This window comes from Spea bombifrons, chromosome 5, assembly GCF_027358695.1.
Source record: "Spea bombifrons isolate aSpeBom1 chromosome 5, aSpeBom1.2.pri, whole genome shotgun sequence".
Classification (NCBI taxonomy): domain Eukaryota; kingdom Metazoa; phylum Chordata; class Amphibia; order Anura; family Pelobatidae; genus Spea; species Spea bombifrons.
Window position 1 is genome coordinate 65,175,516 of NC_071091.1, and position 16,049 is coordinate 65,191,564.

At 38.3% G+C, this 16,049-nt stretch overlaps 1 protein-coding gene and 1 long non-coding RNA gene across 2 annotated transcripts; both read left to right on the forward strand.

Annotated features, from left to right (window-relative positions):
- Nucleotides 1-814: 814 nt before the first annotated feature.
- Nucleotides 815-11,066, forward strand: LOC128497493 (enoyl-CoA delta isomerase 2-like). The gene is made up of 9 exons (XM_053467590.1): nt 815-1,096; nt 2,696-2,764; nt 4,923-5,084; nt 6,176-6,245; nt 6,616-6,718; nt 7,867-7,987; nt 8,914-9,003; nt 9,481-9,624; nt 10,585-11,066. Exons 2-9 carry the CDS (start codon nt 2,711-2,713, stop codon nt 10,735-10,737), a joined length of 897 nt encoding a protein of 298 aa, XP_053323565.1. The 5' UTR covers nt 815-1,096; nt 2,696-2,710; the 3' UTR covers nt 10,738-11,066.
- A 993-nt stretch (nt 11,067-12,059) lies between these two features.
- On the forward strand, nt 12,060-12,446 carry LOC128497494 (uncharacterized). The gene is made up of 2 exons (XR_008354319.1): nt 12,060-12,265; nt 12,331-12,446. It is a non-coding gene; the product is annotated as an uncharacterized LOC128497494 (long non-coding RNA).
- The last annotated feature ends 3,603 nt before the right edge of the window (nt 12,447-16,049 follow it).

The following is a 16,049-nucleotide window of genomic DNA, read 5'->3' on the forward strand; positions in this document are numbered from 1 at the left end:
TTGGGTTTTTCTTTTTTCTTTCGATTACCTTTACCTCACCCTACCTACCAAATTACCCACTAACAAGTGAACCACCGCATTAACAATTAACTATAAAAAAAATAACGCCTAGGACCATTTTCTTTTTGTATTATTATTATTATTATTATTTATAAATCTCTCTCCAGCTTGTGACCACAGTAAGAAGGAGAGAGACAGATAACGGAGACCAAAGTAGTACATACAAGCATTGCTTTTGTAGTCTGATGTTACCTGTGTTATTTGCTGTAGAAACAATCGGAAATGTGGGGGATTTCTGTTGCTGTTTCCATACACGTAAAACATTGTAATGCATGTATACCCGGCAAACATTTTGGACAGTCCATTTTAAATATAGACACTTGGGAGGTATGAATAAATAATATATTAGAACCTTACCTTATTTGTATATCTTGGGCACAGTCATCTTAACGTTCAGTTCTTAGAATCTGCATGATTATTCCTCCCCATTGAGTTATCTCTTCTGTGTTGTTAAATTGCAGACTGTTCTGATTTCAGGCAGTGTTTGTAATGGTAGAGGAGAAGGGGGGAAATAACTTTGGGCAGAAAATTATTTAGACGATACTGCCACATTCAGATAGAATTCTCTCTTCCAGATTAACATTTAAACTAGATGATGTAGATAAATGATTAAAGTAATTACAGGGATAGCCAGACAAAAAGCACAAGCGATAGGCAGTTTTAATTAATAAAGTTAATATAAAGAGATGTTCTGGTTCAACTACGGTAATCTGCAATAACATTAGTTGCCTACTAAATAAAGTAAATGGTGTCAATCCCTTTCAAAGCACAAAGAGCTAGCAATAACACCCATGTTTTTGGGCGGAACCGCTTCATATTATTTCCCAATCACAAGGGGATACGTTTTACTCACAGACATCTTCATTATGTAAAACCATAAAATAATCCTCAGCATTCCTTGAATCCATTAAGTTGTGTGTGTTCTGTTTTTCTGCCCTTTTCATTCTTCAGCGGAAGCAGGATTAAAACGGTTTAACAGCAAAAATTCTGAATTGTTGTTACTAGCGGTATTGGTAAGAAACATTAAACATAATTGGTAAGTACTCAATGTTTATTTAAATTTCAGCTTTTTAAAGACACTTTTTTGTAAATGATTATACACTGGTGCAAGAATAAAGTAGTTCAAGAGTTAGATATGCTAATTTAAAAACAAAATTGTAGAAGTCCTTTATAAATAGACTGGGCTCAACAAATGTTTTGCCCAGATTAGAAGAATATTACTTAAGTATTTATTCTACCTATGTGTGTCTATGCATTGAATAATACATTAGAAGTATAAACAAAATGTAGCCGTTTTTCCAGCAAGTAAAAATTGCAAAATGTAAATTGACCATAAGCACTCTAGCACGTATACAACGAAGAACAATTTCCTTAACAGAGCTAGATATATGAATACATAGCAAATGCAATTCACAGAACAAAATAAATGATAATGTAGGGTGCGGGAAAAGAAACAGTCTTAATGCTTGCACAGACTAATAAAAACAGCTTAAGCACTGGCAGCCAACAATATAAGCCTGTGATAAAGCTGGAAAATAGAGAAAAGTAATGTTAGTGATAATGTTCACACATGGCTAAATGTAACAATCCTGCATCACCTACCTGTCATATTCCACGGGTTTGTTGGGCATGCATCCCGGGACGTCTTGAAAATGATGCTTTTTCCTTTTTGTCATACATTACTTCTTTGAAGCTTATTATAGTTTATAATGCAAAGCTTGACTGACACCAACATTAACAGATGACCTAGTTTTGACAGACATTTTAACCCCTTAATGACAACGCCCGTACATGTACTCAAAATGCACTGTTTTCAATGGGTTTAGGGACCGCCAATTGTCCTTAAGGGGTTAATAAATGCCCCATACACCACATACTTCTAATAGACATGTCATGGACATCTATGTTTGAAGGAGAGTTGCCAAGCGCTTATCTTCAGCACACATTATAAAAGGTCGTATGTGACACATGTCTGCAGCAAAAAGGCCTATATGTCTCTATATAAAGTGAAATGATGAAGTACAGGTTGAGCAGCAGTGAAGTTATGAAGCCTATGTGTTTTTTGTTCAGCAAATTGACATACGATAATGCAACACAAATAAAGAAAGTTCACAGTAAAGTTTATCTTTAAACACACATTTGCTGTAAAATATGTAAAATTTAAAAGCAAATGTGGTTGAAAATATACTTCCTCGTCAGCTTGTTTGTTACAAGGATGGATGTGCTGCGTTATCTGTAACATCATATACCCTCAGCTCCCCATAGACTCCCAATTTAAAATGTATTTTTTATTATCTTATATTTATGTAGCGCCAACAGTTTACGCAGCGCTTAATACAATACATATATTCAAGGGGTATGACAAGACGAGAATAGACAGACTAAGACAAACCGATATATTAGGTGGAGAGAGCCCGGCTCGCAAGCTTACAATCTTATTTCTATTAGAGTTTAAATCACAATGAATACAAATTGGTTTAAAAACATGTAGCTCTTCTCCAAGCATGTTTTGTACTGGAGAATTACCATTCTGCTAATAGCAGAAAGACTTTGACCTTTGTTCTTAAACGATAAAAAACCAGTTCTACAGTTAAACACATACCAGAGGAGCGTTAACATTTTATTTTACATACAGAATCACTAGAGGAAAATGAGGAAATCTACAAGCTTTGGTAAATGGAATTCTATGGGTCATTTATCTGAGGTAAGTTTTTTCTACGCTGTTTGATATGCAAATGTAAAAATTATGAATCATTGTGCATAGATTAATTTAAACTAAACTACATTATTAATCCTGGCCAAAAATATTGCTTGCTAGCATTTTGCCCATATATCCCCAGTCCTGTGTTGTCCCAGCCATCCTGGGCAATGTCAACTTTATTGAGACTGTTGTGAACGTTTCTATCCACAGTGTCTGAAATGTACACCGTGCATACAACTGTCACAATCACAAGCCTAGTAAATAGCCACCCTAACCACATCTACATCCACATTCTACAAAATTGCCCTCTTAAGCAATTACTAATGGAATGGGTGAATTAACTTATACAGGCTGGCTGTTAAGGGGGCAGCGGTGGCACATACAGGCTGATTAGGAGGGGCAGGTGTGGCACAGGCAGGCTGTTTGGGGTCAGAACACATCTGGCTCTATACTGCTTTGGATTTCTTGCTCAATGTATGTGCAAGTACAGAAACCCCCCAAGTACAGCGATGCCTCACATGTATAGGTTTGGCATGTTTTGGGTTAGCTATGGGGCCAAAATTGGAACATGCGCATTTTTGTTTTCAAACTTGGAATTTTTACAGACTGTTTTTCAGGGCCCATGCCAAGTATATTTAACTATAATAGTTTTTGCACTTTTCCTGCAGCTGTTAATTCACCAATATGTGCCAAAGTTTGTGGTAACTTTATTATTGAATGTTTTTTATATATGTATTTTGTTGGATGTCTTACACAGCAAACATACAACTGGACAAAATACCCACATGTGTGAGCTTGGCATATTTTGGGGAACTTTAAGACCCATGGATGCACAACATATGACTTTACCTATGTCTTGGTGTTGCGTTTCTGTTTAAAATTCCAAATTAGACCACCTAAAGTCCATTTTTACATACTAGAGCACTTCACTAAAAGCATTTATTTGATTTGATGCCATTATTACATGCCAAAGTTAGCTGTATTGTAAACTGTCATCTTCCCAAATGCACGAATGCATGTTTTAATAGTGTTTTTTCACAAATAAAAGGTTGTCTTTGGGAAATAGATGTATGAGTGCTGCCAGCATTGCTGCAGAGGTTGAAGGGGTGGGGGGTCAGTCTGTCAGTGCTCAGACCATACACCGCACACTGCATCAAATTGGTCTGCATGCCCGTTGTCCCAGAAGGAAGCCTTTTCTAAAGATGATGCACAAGAAAGCCTGCAAACAGTTTGCTGAAGACAAGCAGACTAAGGACATGGATGGTCTGGGCCTGCATGAGTGTTGCCGGCACTGGGGAGCTACAGTTCATTGAGGGAACCATGAATACCAACATGTACTGTGACATACTGAAGCAGAGCATGATCCCCTCCCTTCGGAGACTGGGCCGCAGGGCAGTATTCCAACATGATATCGACCTTAAACACACCTCCAAGATGACCACTGCCTTGCTAAAGAAGCTGAGGGTAAAGGTGATGGACTGGCCAAGCTCCGTAATGTCGTCATGGAGGAGTGGAAGAAGACTCCAGTGGCAACCTGTGAAGCTCTGGTGAACTCCATGCCCAAGAGGGTTACGGCAGTGCTGGAAAATAATGGTGGCCACACAAAATATTGACACTTTGGACCCAATTTGGACATTTCCACTTAGGGGTGTACTCACTTTTGTTGCCAAGGTTTAGACATTAATCGCTGTGTGTTGAATTATTGTGATGGGAAAACCAAATTTACACTGTTATACAGGCTGTACACTCACTTTACATTGTAGCAGAGTGTCATGTCTTCAGTGTTGTCACATGAAAAAATATAATAAAATATTTACAAAAATGTGAGGGGTGCACTCACTTTTGTGAGATACTGTATGTGTAACTTTGACAACCATTTTGTGAATTTATGAGCCTCATGGTACTGAATATGGATCATGGTATGCTGTGGCATTGATTCTGTGCCTAAGCCATTTTTAAGTTACTTACAGATGCACCGCTTGAAACATGTGCCGATGCGCAAACCCAATGTGAAGGGCACATTGCAAAGTTAAACTTGATAAACTTTTTTTCAACCTAAATCACTGTGTTCTTTTTTTCTGTGGATTAGTACAAAAGCTTTTATTTATTTTTTCTTCCATACTCCTCTTATCATACTTAATCTTATTATTTTTTTCTACAGAAGATTAATGCTCAGGGAGGTCCTTTATTGGCCGAGGAACACATCACCGCAGTACCCAGAAGCAGCCAATTAAACTATGAAACCCTGAAGGTTACAACTCAGGACAATATAACAACTATAACAATGAACCGGCCAAAGAAAAAAAATGCACTTAGTCTTCAGGTATAATGGTTTCTGCAAGATCTGTAAATCCAAAACCCTTTGGATTTAAAAAACAGCTATTTGTAAAGAACTTATTCAACATCATAACTGAAAATAATTATTGAAAATAATGACTGAATGGATTAACTGGTTAAAACCAGGAAAACTACAATAGAGTTATGTATATAAATGCTCCTGTTACAACCTACGGGCATTTGCTTATGAAGTCTATTTTTTTTTCATCTCAAATGCACAGTAGGTAAGGATTCGATTCGGGAAAAGCCTATGTGTCCATTTAGGTAGGAAATCCGGGCTTAATGCAGGAAATCCTGTTAAAAGAATGAAGCATTTTTATAGACTAGTTACAAAATCAGTCATGTGGAACAGGTCACAAATCAGTTATACCACAAAATGTTACTATCAATAGAGTAAACGCTCTCCAGTGTAACCTTTTCTGGTGCTAAGGGTGTCCCAGTGAAGCCTATGTGCAATGTATATACTTAACCTTAGTACACAACATTCTGGAGTGATAGTCTAAATGGGCCTTTCCCTACTAGAGCTCTTACCTAGTACTCAACAAGAAGAATGCACAACGTAAGTGTGTTGGGGTGAGTGCTGTTAAAAGAGTGGATGTTGAGGAGAACCTGACACGTTTTGCCAATACTGGCTTCTTGAGAGATAATGTATTTAATGGGTATGGGAAGCACACCCACTGAATATGGGTTATATATCATTGCATACGTGTGTTAAAAGGATTAAGAGATGTTATCCTTATAGAAGCAGCCACTTCTTGTGGGAAAACATCTTTGGGAACCACTTTCAACATTTGTATTTGTATTCGGGAAAGCTATGTTGCACGTTTCAATATGATCTAATTATCAACGTGTATATTTCTGATCCTTTTTATGCAATTAATTGTTTTTTTATATGTATGGAAAAGAAATGATTACATTTATTGCTTGTATATTCCAACTGCGTAGTAGTTTTGACAGCGCTCACCCTAACGCACTTACGAAAGTCATCAGTTTGCCTGATAGCCAGTCTGAAGCTTGAGGGAAATATGACTCCTTATTTATCATTGCCCTGTGTCTTTATGATTTTGTGTTTTTTAGATGTATAAAGAAATTGCACTAGCGCTCGACGAAGCAGCAAGAAATGATTGTGTTCTTACTGTTCTAACAGGTATTGTATTGTTGGCCTTTTAGATTATCTGTGGCTTTAAGATGACTGGCCATGTAATGGTTCTGACTTTTAACATTGAGCTGAAGTCTGCTCAAAACAAAAAAAATTGTTTCAGCGTATGAGGTCAAGGTATGAAGACGGGATGCCAGTGATGCTGATATGGCCTAGATTGTTTTTTTCCAAACGAATATTGGTGAAATGTTCTGAAATGTATCCCACTCTGGTTTATATAACTCATAGGCACATTGTATCGCAAAATATCATGCATCTTTAATGGATGTTTAACTTTATTCAGGTTTTCTGATTTGGGGACTTTTACAAATGTGAATCTGTATAATGCAATTTGAGATTTGTCTGTCTCTTTATGCAGGATTTGGTGATTATTTTAGCAGTGGTAATGATCTTACCAACTCATTGAAGAGAGTCTTTGAAACAACTGAAGAAAAGATAAACACATCATTTAATCCTTTTAGGTAAAAGTGAATCTTTCTAGACTGATCTGAAAGTTCTGGGTGCCCCAAGTAGGGTGACCACATTTTATTTTTGCCATTTAGGGACACGCTATGAGATGAGATTACACATCCATATATTGTAGGTATATCACATACACATTGATTCGCATATGCACACCATCACATACACATAACAAACATTTTTTATTATATATCTCACATACACACTGATTTACATATACACAACATCACATACACATAAAATACATGTTGATTTCAGATTTAATAATATATTTATATTATAATATACATACAATCATTACAGACATGAGCTGTTTCAGAGAATTAACCATTCTATTACCAGACATTACACACACACAGTCACATAAACAGACACACACAGTCACACACATATACTTGGTGCTGGCTGCAGTTTACAGTGAGCTCTGTGTGAAGGAGGGACTCGGCCTATCAGGAGAGCCTTCTGAACCCAGGAGAAATCTGGTGAGTTGAGAAGTCTCATCTGATTGGCTAAGACCTCCTTCACTCAGATTCTTCGTTCCGGGAAAAAATGTATTGTCCCAGATTGAGGCTGCCAGGGACCCAGGACTTAAAGTCCCATTGTGGGACTGTCCCAGGGAATCTGGGACATGTGGTCACTCTAGCCAAGTTGGGTGGCAACCACAGTTTGGTTACTGTATGGTAGAAGTTGCTTGCGACAGCTCACAAACCCCACATTTAAATATATAAGCTGGACTTAGAAGGAAATATGTAGCTTTAATTAACTTAAGAGTGTATTCAGCTTAACGTGATTTGGCAATGTAATAAAGTCTTCTTCCCATCATGTGGGTGATTAGTAGATTACAATTATTACCTGTTAATGGAAGTCATAACCTATACGTGACTATTTACTATATCTATGTGTGTGTATAGTATAAGTTTGTATTGTGTATGTGTGTATATACTTTATATATATATAAATGTGAGTATATGTATAATATATAACCAATAAATGTAGTCACTATTTATTAGTCCAATCAGCATTCAACGGTTGACATACAAATTCTATAATTAGAGGCACTCAGTTCAGCATAATAACAGCCCATGAGGGCCTTATTTATGATATTTGAATTTCCAGGGTTTTTTTTACTGTTTTCTGTTGTATGCAGGGATTTGGTGAGTAAAGTCATTGACTTCCCAAAGCCTCTCATTGCTGTTGTGAATGGTCCTGCCGTTGGGGTCTCTGTGACAATCCTTGGTCTCTTTGACCTTGTGTATGCTACTGACAGGGTAAGATATTGATGCCTTAATTTGTTATGTATATAAACATTTACTGTTTAGCTTTCATTTTTCAGAAATAACTTAGGTATTAAGCAACAAAATAAGGCACTTCCACTAATTATTTTATTAAAACAGTCTGAGTAGATTTTATTTACTGTGGCTCAAATCCATGTAAAGGCGCTTGAAAAACCATGATGACCCAGATGGGAAAGAGTTATCTATCATCTTGTGAGGAATAGCAAGACTGTCTTTGTCTAGGAAAAAAACGATAGTGAACATTGTACAATGGGATCTGAATGTTATATTTTTAGCCCACCAACACAAAGGAAATAAAAGCACCTGACATTCAACAGGAAGCAGGAACAGATTAACACAATTAACACATAACACAATAGCAAGGGATAACACAGACAATGGCACCAGAGTAATCTCTTTACACAGACAACAGCCAATACACAACAGAAGTAAAAGTATTAAGGAAGTAACACTTTTTTTAATACATATACAAATGGCAACAAGGGGGCAAAAACACAAATTGTTACAATTTAACTCCTGCAAGTCATTGTAAAATTTCAGTAGCAATCATATTTCTAAAAAAGGGTCCTGAATGACACTTTCCTAAAAGCAATTTTTACCAATCAATTATAGTGACTGCTTGGATGGTTCCCTAGAGTGCCCCTATGTAGGAGATTCTTAGTAGGCATCTTGGGTCCACTTTCACCGATAGGTATCTCCTACATAGATGACACTCTAGGAATTATGTCAAGCTTCCCAAGTTATGCCCCTAGCAGTATTGGTTTTGATTTTGTTAACTATATCAATATGGTGTGGTGTGTGTGTTTGTCTGTCAACAATATTTTGAATATTGATGTTAATTGTGGCAGAAAATGTGAAAAAAATATTTGCAATTGCATTTGTATTTCTCTTCTTCCCAGGCCACATTTCAAACACCTTTTAGCAAGTTAGCGCTGTGTCCAGAGGCATGCTCATCTTATACATTTCCTAAAATAATGGGCTTAGCCAAGGTAAGTAATTTAGTCATAAAATAAATTTAACAAACACACATTTGAGGAGTTTCAGTGTCATTGAGCAGTTAGAGCTTTTCACTTGACTATATGCTTGAATTGTGGGTCATTAAATCTGGGACAGTGTCAGACATACTATATCTCTATTACTAGTTGCTATCAGACTTTTTTGGAACATATCCAGGAGTTATTGATACATAATATTTGGTACTTTAGTGCATACCTTGTGATTAAAATCCAGAGTGATATATTTGCATATAACTAAGATTTCCTGAGCAAAATAAATCACATTTACCAAAATAAATCATAATAATCTAAAAGGATACATTTTAAACTTTTAGAAAAAAAAATGTATAGTTATAGAACTTTAAGAATATTTTAATACATGTCTCTAGAAAGTCAAATTTCATGATGGCCCCAATTATTTTTGTGATGTCCATTTAGCAAAACTATGCTTTGCTTTCTGATCTCTTTCAGGCTACTGAAGTACTAGTGTTCAACAAGATACTGACAGCCCATGATGCTTGCAACTTGGGGCTAGTTACTGAGGTCTTCCCAGATAGTAGTTTTCAAAAGGAAGTCTGGACAAAAATAAAAGATTATGCGAAACTACCCAAAAATGTAAATATGATATTTTATTTAATCACTTAATAACTAGGGGTCATATAGTCAGTGGAGAGTTTGACATGTTTTTGGGTTTCTTCACTTCAAGAAAGAGTTTGCAGCAGAGCTGTAGTTTCATCTCCCTGATTTCATTATTCATTGTTATGGTACAATAGTAAGAGAAAGGATGGGCTTGCCCTGTGTAATGCATAATTCAGTGTGTACTTTGGAGACATTTCACTGATTTAATTATACAGTATACAGGACCAGCCAAGTTCTTCCTGCAGCAGAAGCCCCTCTGGGTTGGCCCTTCATGATGAAAAAAATGTTAAGTTAAAACATAACCCTCCTGCAAACTGTCAACTCTCCCTTTAGTGAGTAAACCCAGTTCTTATGTGAGGCAACTAGAAATCTACTGCTGTATTTACTTTACAGTTGTGATCCATACCACAAATCTGTTTCTTTTATTTCTCTACCTACTCTCTAAAGCCCACTTTTCTTTCCCCTTCTTTTTCTTTCCCCTTTCTCCCACATAATTCAATGTCCCTTTACACATTGAGCTTTATTATAATTTCTTAGAAACACACAAAAATATAGATCAAATAATATTACATATTCATTTCCTAAACCAGTTCTTATTTTAAAGTCCCTCTATCTGGCATGTTTTGAAGTTGCCAATAAAAGTCCATACATTCTAGCTGTGTAGTACCTATTTTGCAAGTGAATAAGGATTCTGCAGAATTCACCCCCTATGCATTTGCCCCTTTCCCTGCCCCAAAACAAAGAAAATACCAATATTGTTGACCTCAGAAAAAAATATTGAAATAGACTGTGGTTTAATGGCACCCTAGGAAGATCTAGTTCTCATATCTTCCCACTTTACATGCTAACCTTTCAGCAGGTGCATTTAACAATGAGTGAATACTGACAAACACAGTAATTATGATGTAAATTTAAGGTTTATTTTATTTCTCTTAGGCTCTGGCATACTCCAAGCAGCTGATTCGTAATGTGGAAAAGGAGAAACTTCATGCAGTTTGTGAGAAGGAATTGGAGCTTTTACACAAAATAGCGACTTCTGATGAAGCTATCAATGCTGTTATGCAATTCTTCAACAAATCAAAGCTGTAATTTTGAATGAATTCGGGAGGTTCAGAGAATGCAGGATGAATGGTTATTTCAACATATCCTACTATTGCATACAAAACCCCTCATGAAATTAGTGCATAAAAACACATTTAGGATATCTTATTTTGTTTTAGTGACAGTTGTGTAACAATAATGCAGATGATAGTTGCTGTAAGAGGTCCCAGTCAATTTACACAGGTTCTTCCTTACAAATGAATGGGAGATTGCGCAGAATTTCAAGCCACTCAAGTTTCTCCACATCATATTTGTCAAACCATGACTTTCTGGACATTGCTTTGCAGTAAAGGCCTTTCCGAAACTGGTGCCACAAAGTTGGAGGTATGGAGTTGTCTAAAATGTCTTTGTATGCTGTAGCATGGACTGGAACTAAGGGACCTAGTCCAAACTCTGAAAAGCAGCCCCAAGCCATTATTGCTCCTCTACCAAACTTTATGTAGGCATTATGCATTCTGGTAGGTAACATTCTGGTACCCACCAAACCCAGATTCATCTATCAGACTTACAGACAGTGAAGTGTGACCTATCACACCCTAAAGAACACAATTCCACTGCTTCAGAGTCCAGTATTGGTGTGCTTTACATTACTCCAGGTGATGTATGACATTACACATAGTGATCTTCAGCTTGTGAGCAGCTGCTTTGCCATGAAAATGCATTTCATGAATCTCTTGATGCACAAGGCATGTGCTGATGTTGTCTCTATAGGCAGTTTGGCACTCTGGAGGAGTAGAAATAATAAACATAGCAAAAACATTTCTAAAAAAAAATATTTCACTCCCATTTAGGGTGCTGCTTGTGCATTCCTTACACCGAAGTGCATAACTTTGCATTTATCCCGCAATATGCCACTCTGTCCCATGATATGCCTTTTAACCCCTATATGCCTCTGCCTGCAGAATTGCCACTCTGGCATATAGGGGGTTAAAAGGCATATCATGGGATAGAGTGGTATTTAGGGGTATAAGGCATTTCTGGAGGCAGAGTGGCATATAGGGAGTTAAAAGGCATATCATGGGGCACTCTGCCTCCAGAAAAGCCTTATGCCCCCCCCATGACTTACCAGTGCTTCTGACTCCCTGGTGCCTAATGGGGGCAGCGGGTGGAGGCTGGCGTTCGTTCCGCCAAGGCTTCTATCACTGAGCACCGGAAGATCACATGACACCGGTGCTCCGTCATAGAATCCCTGGCGGAAGTGCCAGCAGCAGAAGGGGTTGTCTTCGTCCATTACACAGACCTTCCCCTGCTGCCAGAGAAGAGAATTCCCCACAGCGCTGCAGGGAATTCTCTCTGGCAGTCGGGGAAGGTCTACGCTATGCACGTTCATCGGCACTCCGTGATAAAAGCCCTGGTGGAAGTGCTGACAGCAGCTGAGGTTACCACACAGTAGGATCCAGGTCCCCTGCAGCGCTGCGGGGGCTCTGGATCTTAGTCTCATAGTCAGACCTCTATTTGAGGTCTCGATTATAAGACAAGGGGTATTTTTCCCCCAGAGCATTTGCTCTGAAAAAACGTATAATCGAGCAAATACGGTAATTTCCTGCTCACAGCGTATTACCGTATTTGCTCGATTATAAGACGACCCCCCAAAATCTGAATATTAATTTATGAAAAAGCCTGAATATAAGACGACCCTATAGGAAAAAAGTTTTACCAGTAAATGTTAATTCATGTAAACTCTGAACACTTTTTTTTAATAAAAGCTATGATTAAGAAAAATATTTGGATTTCCTTTTTTTTTTTTTTTTTTTTTCCAACCTGCCCCCCCAGTTATGCACATCTGCCCCCTGGCTTTGCCACTCTGCCCCAGAAATGCCTTATACCCCCTATATGCCACTGTGCCCCATGATATGCCTTTTAACCCTCTAAATGCCACTGTGCCCCATGATATGCCTTTTGACCCCCTATGTGCCACTCTGCCTCCAGAATTGCCTTATACCCCTATATGCCACTCTGGCATTTAGGGGGTTAAAAGGCATATTATGGGGCAGAGTGGCATATAGGGAGGTATAAGGCATTTCAGGAGGCAGAGTGGCGTATAGAGGGTTAATGGGGGGCATAAGGCATTTCTGGAGGTAGAGTGCTCTGTGAAATGCCTTTTAACCCCCTTAATGCCACTCTACCTCCAGAAATGCCTTATGCCCCCCATTTAACACCCCCTTCCCCTCCCTCCTGCAAACTTACCGGAGCTTCTGAGTCCCCGGTACGTAGTCCGGGCAGCATGTAGAGCTCTACGCGATTTGTGTAGAGTGCGGTTTGCGGGGGGAGGGTTGTCTGCGTCCATCGCGCAGACCTTCCCCGGCTGTCAGAGATCACGGGGAACTCTGATCTTTAAGCACCGGGCAGCGTGTAGAGCTCTACGCGCTGCCCGGACTAAGCACCGGGGACTCAGAAGTACTGGTAAGTTGGGGGGGGACAGGAGGATCCAGGGCCCCTGCATCGCTGCAGGGGATCTGGATCTTACTCTCATAGTCAGACCTAGTTGAGGTCTGATTATAAGACAACCCCGATTATAAGACGAGAGGTATTTTTCAGAGCATTTGCTCTGGAAAAAACCTCGTCTTATAAATTGAGCAAATACGGTACTTTAGAGTTTAGTGTCATCTGCAAACACGGAAACATGACTTTCAATGCCTACTGCAAGATCATTTATAAATATGTTTAATAAAACTGGTCTCAGAACAGAACCCTGCGGGACACCACTTACCACTTTTATCCAGCTTGAAAATTTACCATTTATAACTCTCTGCTCTCTATCTCTAAGCCAATGTTCTACCCAAGAACAAGAATTTGCATCAAGACCAATTTCTTTGAGTTTGAATACTAACCTATTGTGTGGAACCGTGTCAAACTTCTAATTAAATTAGTTTTACATGACAAAGTTTTCACAAAATACCATCTCCAAATGCACAAGTAGAACCTTGAAGCAGATGGGCTACAGCAGCAGAAGACCAAACCGGATGCCACTCCTGTAAGCTAAGGACAGGAAACCGAGGCTACAATTCGCACAGGCTCACCAAAATTGGACAATGGAAGACTCGAAGAATGTTGCCTGCTCTGATGAGTCTAGATTCCAGATATTCAGATGGCCGGGTCAGACTTTGGTGTAAACATGAAAGCATGAATCTATCCTGCCTTTTATCAAGGGTCCAGGCTGGTGGCGGTGGCGTAATAGCATGGAGGACGTTTTCTTGGGCACACTTTGGGTCCCTTAGTACCAATTGAGCATCATTTAAATGCGACAGCCTGAATATTGTTGCAGTAACCCATTTTCTGATGGCTACTTCGAGCAGGATAATGCACCATGTCACAAAGTTTACATCTCAAACTGGTTTCTTGAACGTGACAATGAGTTCACTGTACTCCAATGGCCTTCAGTCACCAGATCCCAATCCAGTGGCGTACCCTTGGGATGTTGTGCAACAGGAGAGTCGCATCATGGATGTGCAGCCGACCGGGGTGATGCCATCATTGTCCATGTGGACCAAACTCTGAGGAATGTTTCCAGCACCTTGTAGAAAGTGCCACTTAGAATGAAGGCAGTTCTGAAGGCAAAAGTGGGTCCCAACCCGGTACTAGCAAGGTGTACCCAATAAAGTGGACAGTGAGTGTATATTTTATGTAGTCATTTTGAAGGAGACAATTTTACAGATTAATCCTATTAATGAATGAACAGCGAGTCTAAGTGGAAACATAGCTTGTTTGCAATTTCCATCACTAATCCATGAGTAAAACAAAAAAATGGAACAGCAATAACATATCCAACAAAAATGCAGCACAAGCCAACTATGTTTATTAGAGAGGACCACATCAGTAGTATAACATCAATGTAAAGATGATGCTTTCACGTCAGTGTAATAGTTGTAGGAATTCCCAATCCGCTTACCCTACAAAACAAAATGGGAAAAAATGGCTTTTCTTAAACATTTCACAGCAAAATTCTTCATAAACTCAGATATTGGCTTCACTTAACTACCTTATTCTTTACCTCTCTAATACCAAATCTGCAACAGAGCAGCAAGTAAAAATAAGGTATACATAGTTTCCATCAATACGGTTTGCTAACATACAATCGCAGAGTTTGCATTTTTTACATCCGAGCTCCTTCTGAAAGATTATTTGCATTGGTACACTATTACATTGTCTACAACTTACAGTGCTTCCAGTATTTAAAATCTTTCAGAAAAGCAAAAACTTGCAGCGAGTGCACAGATGCAGAAATAGATTTGTAGTTCATGCGAACGCACAAAAGAAACCTTAGCTTTGCGACACAATAAATGGTACTTTTTAGCATAAACACACTATAGCAACTAGATGACTATTACATTCATATTAAAGGTAATATAGCAGTCTATAGACAGGCCTGATGCGTATCAAGTCGCCCAAATGTTGGCTTTGTGCAGCCCATTTGTAAAGAGTAAAAAGTGTGTCTTTGGGTATTAGGTTGATCACATTGATTAATATGGAAAGTCATCAAAACCTACTAAATAAAGCATTCCATGATATATAACTCCAAAATGTAAAAGGTAGACATTGAAACTATGTTCCTGTTTACTACAGGGACATGGAGCTTTTATACATAAGTTTCAGATTTCCTAAAATTTAAATTTCTGCCTTCATCAACATATTTGAAATGCATCCATCTTACTGTAAAAGTAACAAATCCAGTATTTACAATATCGGAATTTAGTATCTAGAACTTGATCGTATCCACTTAATTGCAAGGAAATGCGCATTTTTTTTTTCTATTTCATTAACAGAAACCTTGTTTCAGGTCTTCTTTTCATCTTCTTCTTCCAGACTCCATCTAAAACACAAAGAAATGGGTGAACCAGCAACTTTGTTCTTTCAAATGTATTTCCAAAACCCAGACTTTTTTTTTTTTTTTTTAAACCATTGTGCAGTTTTAGCTTTTACAATATTAGACATGGTTCCCTATGTGCCCATGGACACCTACTGTTACTCCCAGAGCTTAACTGTTTTTCCCTGTAGCAAAGAAAACTAATGAACATTACAACGCATGTCAACCTTTTCCTGTTCAGAATGGGATCTGCTTAAAATGTGAATTCAAATATTTCACTTGTAAGCACATATTTGTCGAGACAAATTTGTTTGCAGTGTTGTTGGCGAAGGAAGGAATGTCCTTTACAGTCGTCCACAGATAGTGGTACAGATCTACTTTTAGCTTGTACTTTTTGTGAGCATAGTTTTTTTTTTATTAAATGCTTATTTACACATGCTGTCAAAATGACCTTGTGAGGAAGGTGAAGTTGGTTTCTCAGCAAATCAGCTGTTGG